We start from the raw sequence: 7,337 nt of genomic DNA on the forward strand, positions 1-7,337 counted from the left end.
GCTGATGACAACAGAACAGACTGCTTTCAGTTAGTTTTTATTGTCAAGGTTAAATTCCCCGTAGATGCTGCTTGTGGCCTGTGTGGGGTGGGGCATTGCACCCCCACCCTGGTGCCAGGGGAACCCCTCCCTCTGTTTCTGTGCGTCAGCGTCCTCCTTACTGAGACCATCTCATACTTACCATGCTGCATTTATAGCTGCTTTCAATGTTTTTTCAACTTGCAGGGACATTGGACAGATAGCACAGAGAACATAACTCTCCTTGAACTGCTGACTTTAGCGTCCTTTTCCCACCAAGGAGGGACGCTGTTCTGTGCACCCACATATCACTGTCAGAATCAGGAGGCTAGCACTGCGACGTGCCTACCTTGTAACCCTCAGCCCCCGGCATGTCCTTACGGCTGAAGGACCCGGTGCACAATCACCGGTGGCATCAAGTGGTCGCATTTCCAAGGTCCTTGTGTTGGTAGCACCTCCTTGGTTGTGCCTAAACTTTTCTGACCTTTGGAGGATTTCAGGCCCATTATTTTGGAGAATGCTCCTCCCTTTGGGTTTGCCTGATGCTTCCTCATGATTAGACTCCAGTTATAGGTCTTCGGCTGGGTGTGTGCTAGACACGCTGCCGTGTCCTTGTGCTGTCCCATTGGGCGACACCCAGTTTTCATTTGTCCCACTACCTGTGGTTCTCGTGTTAACTTCTGGGTTGAAGTGGTGTCTGCCAGGCTTCTCCACTGTGGGATGAGTCTCTCCCCCTCGGTAATTAACAAGCACTTAGTGGGGAGCTCCTTTGAAATTGTATAAATATCCTGTTCCTCGTCTAGTTTTATTTATTTACTTATGTCCGTATGGACTCGTGCTTTCCTTTGCATTGGTGGCTTATACTCTGTTAGTCTCACTGTTTACTCTCAGATCGTCCCTGATTTGGCCAGTGGGAGCCCCCTCAAGCTAACCTCTGTGGCCTGACCTACCCACATTGTTCTCAAGCATCTCCTTCCTTCTGGATACAGTAAGATATTTCAGGCTCATCTTGTGCTTTGTCCCATCCCAACCTCGAGTCAGCCATATCTCCAAGAGCCCTGGTTCCTTGTAGAGGAGAATGGCCATTCCAGGTAGAAATCTGGGTACTAGGAATGCTTAACTGCTGTTGGGCCGTGGCTACTCTTGGGCCTTCTCATTGGAGGAGGGAAAGAGGAGTGTCTGTGTGTGTGTGTGTGTGTGTGTGTGTGTGTGTGTGTACAAACGCAAACATTCCCACATGTGTCTGTAGAACCATGTATCACACGCATCCGTCTAATTCCAGCCTGGTACTATAGGGCTAGCTCAGCTTTTCTCCTTTTCCACATCTGTAACTCCCTTTTCTGAACTAAGGACACTGCCCCTCCTTATCCTTAATGTGTTGTTTCAGTAGATGGATGTCCCCCCAGTGGGAGGCTGCCCATGCAGGGGCGCCCTCATCCTTCCCAGGCACAGGCTTTCTGCAGGGACACTGCCCCACACTCTGTCCACTGATGAGACGCTGCCCCTGCTCAGCTGCAGGACTGACATGTTCGAGAAGGACAGAGGACACAGCCTGTTTCTAAAAGGGACCTCAGCCTGCTCTACGGGCCTTCCCTCTGTTCTTGCACGTTGCTGAAGCCCTCCCACTCTTGGCTGCCCCCGGCCCCTGCCGGCCTGCCTTCTCTCCAGCATTTCCATGAGCAGGGGCGGCTCTCTGGTACACCTCTTTATTTGGGGAACCCATTTGCAGCCTTTCATTTATCATGGATCAAAATGGAGTAATTCTCAGGGTATTTTAGATACCTATTTACACATAACTTTAAGCTCTCTAAAACTCTAGCTAGTTTGTATAAGCCATTATGGTTATTTCCTTTTTCTCAAAAAAGTATGTGTTCTTGGGGCGCCTGGGTGGCGCAGTCGGTTAAGCGTCCGACTTCAGCCAGGTCGCGATCTCGCGGTCCGTGAGTTCGAGCCCCGCGTCAGGCTCTGGGCTGATGGCTCAGAGCCTGGAGCCTGCTTCCGATTCTGTGTCTCCCTCTCTCTCTGCCCCTCCCCCATTCATGCTCTGTCTCTCTCTGTCCCAAAAATAAATAAACGTTGAAAAAAAAAAAAAAAATTTAAAAAAGTATGTGTTCTTAAGTAGAAGAGAGAGAAGCACAGAATTACCGGTAAGTAGAAACATGTTAAAGAAGACAGCAACTTGTACTTGGAACCCAGTCTTGCCACTTGCACTTGGGGAATTATAAAACCATATGTCATACTGAAAGACAAAACTGGAACTCTGCACTCCGTCATAAGACTGGAAGGGAAAGTGAAGTGGGCATTTGTGCTGTGTGCTATCTTCTGGATGTGCAGCAGCACAAAGCCGAAAGCCCTCTGTGAGTCATGGGACAGCCACAGCTGCCTCCGCTTCAGAGGGAAGGCTCAGAGTTTAACAATCTAGAACAGTAATGGAAAAGGCTGCTGATAGAGGTATACTGAACTCCTTAACTCATCTCTTCCCTTCATATTTTTTCTGTTTCATTTGCAGCAATGATCTGGAGTGTTCCAAAGTGACTCAGTTGCCATGTGTGATGGCCAGCTGGGTTTTTTTCTAATTCACCTTCTATTTCTCTGGATTTTCTCTTGTGCAGAACACATATACCAACGCGGATAAATTACTGGAAGCAGCAGAACAGCTGGCGCAGACCGGGGAATGTGACCCAGAAGAGATTTATCAGGCTGCCCATCAGCTTGAAGACCGGATACAAGATTTTGTTCGGCGTGTCGAGCAGCGGAAGATCCTGCTGGACATGTCGGTCTCGTTTCACAGCCATGTCAAGGAGGTAAGGCATTGGGACGCACGATGGAGCCTGGCTCTGAAAGGCCCTTGGAACCCCTTGGGAAGAGTGTGGACTGGTTGTGATGTGAGAAAGTGGACCGGAGGTGGTGAGCCATGAGACAAAGGCTTTCGACCTGAGCGGGTCGGCATGCATGGGGGACTGTGCTCTAGGCTGCTGGCTCCTTGCTTGTCTTCACCTGCGTGGAAGCCTGCGTGTCTATCAGGAGTGGACCCGTGAGGCCTGGGCTGGCCAGGGAAGGGTGTGGAGTAGGAGGTGAGCAGGGAAGCCTGGAGCTGGTAGAGGGGTCTTTAACTTAGAGAGAGGATGGAGCATGTCCATCTTAGCTGTGACTGTGGTCACAGCTTGGTTTCCTTTCCGTGGGTAAGGCTGTCATGTGGCCAGTGTCATGGTTGACATGATTTTATCAGACTGTGTGACCACTCTCAGATCATGATAAAAGTGAATTCTACGTAATATTGAACTTAAATGTGCCAAACCCAACATGGCCATCGGGATACTAGTGCTGACTTCATAGGTATGCTCTTGTCATTGTAAAAGATCATGTTATTTGGTACATGAAAATAGGTGGATACTAATTATACCTTGTGTACGTGTATGTTATTCTTAGGAGAAATCCTACAAAATTACAATTAAGCTTATGTAGCTTTTCAGGAGAAAAAAGACGTAATCTAAAGTTTTCGGTAGGACTACAAATTGACTAAAGATGTCAACTTTTACTGCATCTTCTTGTGAAGGGAAAAAAAAACCTCTCTACTTCACAGCTCTTTGTAAATTGGAGATGAGGAGCCCTTCCAGGTGATCTGAGATTGAGCACATGAAAGCTTATAGACGCAGGCTGGGAAGAAGGATCTGGAAAGCGTAGGGCTGCCCGAGAACCGCGGGAGGGGCGTCAGAGACCAGGAAGCGGGAGCTGTGCTCAAAGGGAAGGAACCTCACCGCCAGTTCTGGATCTTGGGCAGTTAGTTGTCACCCAGGCCATTCATCACGTAAAGGCTTGGCACCCAGAAACCCATACTTCCCTCTTACTCTGAAACTCTGCGAGCCTGTGTGGCAGCCTGGAGACAGACCCTGAGACCTTGGCCCACCCAGGCCGGTGATGGGCTCTGCCGTCCTCTGCTGCGCAGGCAGCCCTTCCTGCAGCAGCTGGCGCTGTGTGGGCCTGGGGAGGCTCTCAGAGCAGAACACCACTGCTGCCAGCTTCTCTGCCTGCCCTTAATAATGCCATAACTAAAAAAGACTTTACGGTATTTACAAAGAAACTGCTTTTTTTTTAACGCTTGTTTATTTTTGAGAGAGAGAGACAGACAGAGAGAGACCGAGAACAAGCTGGGAGGGGCAGAGAAAGGGAGACAGAGAATCCCAAGCAGGCTCTTCACTTACAGTGAAGCCCGACTCAAGGCTTGAACTCACCAGTTGTGAGATCGGGACCTGAGCCGAAACCAAGAGTCGGACATTTATCTGACTGAGCCAGCCAGGTGCCCCAAAAGAAGGTTTTTGGTTTTTTTCTGAGGACACATGGTAATTCTGAGGAGACTTACCAATGGTACGATTGTCCGCAGCGGTTTCTGGTCACGGGTGCAGCCAGCTGTGAGTTCTTCCCTCAGCTCGGGTCAGGCCGTAGCCACCAAGTGGGTGTCCCTGCCTCTGGCCGCTCTCGCTCCAGCCTCCTGCAATGCTGCCACAGAAATAGAAATTTGATCGGGTCATAGCCTTGCTTTTGAACCATCAGTGATTCCTTATGTACGTGGGGCACTGGCCTGAAACCTCTCTGCATCCTAATGGTCCGGTCTCCACTTTGCCTGCAGCCTGTCACACTCAGCAGTGTCCCCAAACCTGTGACACTCGGGCGCCCCCGAAACTTGGGTATATAGCTTCCCTTCACTGCTCCAGGCAGGGTCAGCTGTTTCCCCTGCACCTTCTGGAACTTTCTTTATGCCCACCTGTTGCAGTACAGTTGTGTGTTTCTCTCTCTTTCCCTTCAATGTTGATGTCAGCAACTCTTTACCTCATGCATTTGGACACCCAGGCCGAGAGGGAGAAGGTGATGTGTGTGAAAAAGCAGACTGTGCCTTCGCTCTTCCAGGTGCGGCAGACAGACAGACAGACGGCAGCAAATAGCTCCGAGCAGCCCCCTCCTAGGGAAGCACAGTGGCTGGGGGGTGAAGCTTGTCACTTGAGCCGCAGGGGGCGCCGTGGCCTCGGGTAGCCTGTGCCTCTGGAGACAGAGGAAGGTCTGCCACCGCGTGTCCCTAATCTGCTGTTTGTCTCTGTGACGTGCCAAGGAATATTCTGAAGCAGGATTTGTAAAGATTTAGCTTGACTTTAGGACGGAGAAGACTTCGTGAAGCAGTATATATGATTTACATCACCTTTTCAGCTTGGTTACAGTTTTCAGAAAGCAGACACTAAAGGAAACTAGAAGGAAAGCGTTTTGCAAGAGCTGTTCCCCAGAGACTGGGTCTCAGTTCACTGGCTTTAATAACATAAGTAGCATTTTTAAGAAAAAGAATCTTATAATAAAAACATTCCAGTTAGCAAACAGTAGAATCTGTCTTGTTACCAGGCTTGGGAATTTAAAAGTGAAAACACATTTTGTTTTCATTGACTTACACCGTAGGAACTTCTAGAATTGATGAAGTTGGTAGACCAAGGAGACCTCAAATCTGTTTTAAAGGTTAAGTGGTTCCCTTTACAACTGGAGAATTTTCAGTGCGTTCATTCCTGTTATATGGAAAACTATCACAGTGGCAGAGAAACTAGCGTGTGTACCCTGACTGGGTTCTTCTTAAATGTGTGCCCTAAAGTGACCTGAGGCCGAGGAAGGGTGCCCCGGCTGACCAGTTGGGGGAGTGCCTAGCGGTCCCAGGCAGCCGGGAGTTCAGATGCTGTGAAGCTGGCCACACAGGCATGGAGCGCTGCTCAATTCTTCCCTGCGATGTGCTTGGCCTTCGTCTTTAGCCCCGGCCATTTTTATAGTAGATTCATTTGTTACTGACCAGCTCCAGAATTTTCCTCAGTCTCCTTTCTCTGTGCTGCATCTAGGCCTTAACGTCTACAGGGGTACTTGGTAGGTTTTCTTGGGAAGGAATGATTTCTTCTGTCACTGTGTTGTGAAACTGGGTATTTAATGAAAATTCAGATTCGTTTAATGAAAATTCAGATTTGTTTAGAACAAATTTAATTAGTTTAAAATGAGATTAAAAGTGACAGAAGGGCCAAGTAAAGGAAGTCATGCTAATTAAATACGTGTTTGCATAAAGTTACTAAACAGTTTAACATATCAGAGGAATGAAAGGTTGCTAAAAGATTTATGCTGTCTAAATTAATTTTTCTCAAGCAAATCATACAATTCAAATTTTTCTTTTAGGGTTTATTTCTTTTTGAGAGAGAGACAGAGTGTGAACAGGGGAGGGGCAGAGAGAGAGGGAAACACGGAATCCTAAGCAGGCTCCAGGTTCTGAGCTGTCAGCACAGAGCCCGACACGTGGCTTGAACCCATGAACTGTGAGATCATGACCTGAGCTGAAGTTGGACACACAACCAACTGAGCCACCCAGGCACCCCTGCAATTTAAAATTACATAGAGGAAGATAGAAAAGGCGGGTTGTCTTTTTTATTTAGGCAAATACATGAAGCTTTTTGGTAGCTAGCTTTCAAAGGCTCTCCTGGTGTGCAGGTGGACTTCTCACTCCAGACGCATGGTGGTGGTGATCTCTCGCTTTACGTGGAGCACAGCTGTTGGCCTGTCTCTTTTGTGGCACATTTCTGGCTCACTGATGAGCACGTAATCGAAGGTGGCATCATTAACCACTAAGTTTAAAGGTGCTGGATCGGGAATTCTTCTTAAGAACCCCACCTGGGAGAGACTCAAGGGTTGTGCGTTGTGGCCGACCGAGCGCTTAGGTTCTGAGCGAGACCTCAGGACGCCTTGCTCTCTTAATCCCAGAGGATGCAATACAGAATACCCATTCCTGGGAAGAGAGAAGAGAGGAAATATCTTCTACCTTGAGGTGGGATGCAGAAAGTGGTTGATGGAGTTTCACCCCAGATCTGGAAGCATCCTGGGACCCTTCCTGCATTTTTTTTCCTCCTCTGAAAGCAAGTCATGAGATGTTTTACCCCTCCTTTCAGAAGGCGTGATGACTGATACTCCCTGGTTTCTTGTTTAAAATGTTTTTGAAGTAGTATTTAAGAGAATGCCGACGAGCCTAACATGAAGTTTCCTCCTCCTGCCTTTGCCTTCTACCTCTCAGTCTCTCTGCTCTCCTTTGGCATGTTGTTCACACCGCTTCTGACTATAACTCTCCCAGTATTGCCTGTCTTCCTGTCCTCCTGGATGCTTTTTCCCACTGTTGATTCATTTGTTCACTCATCCCCACGGGCCTCCCAGGCCAGCTGTCATGTGCCAGGACAAAGATGAAGGACCAGCAGAGAGACCTATGTCTGCTTTTGTGTGTATTGTGTGTGTGTCGGTCATTTGTTGGTTTTTCACGGTGG

The 7,337-nt window shown here is 48.5% G+C and overlaps 1 protein-coding gene across 2 annotated transcripts in view; it reads left to right on the plus strand.

Moving 5' to 3' along the window:
- The window catches only part of TRIO (trio Rho guanine nucleotide exchange factor), a 234,913-nt gene that overhangs the window by 74,263 nt on the left and 153,313 nt on the right, over window positions 1–7,337 (plus strand). For both annotated transcript variants that reach the window (XM_040494140.1, XM_040494134.1), the window contains exon 10: window positions 2,631–2,822. In XM_040494140.1, the coding sequence (XP_040350074.1) occupies window positions 2,631–2,822 (192 nt within the window). The remainder of the gene's footprint in view (window positions 1–2,630; window positions 2,823–7,337) is intronic.

This window comes from Herpailurus yagouaroundi, unplaced genomic scaffold (genome assembly GCF_014898765.1).
Source record: "Herpailurus yagouaroundi ecotype Mexico unplaced genomic scaffold, PumYag 29, whole genome shotgun sequence".
Lineage (NCBI taxonomy): Eukaryota > Metazoa > Chordata > Mammalia > Carnivora > Felidae > Herpailurus > Herpailurus yagouaroundi.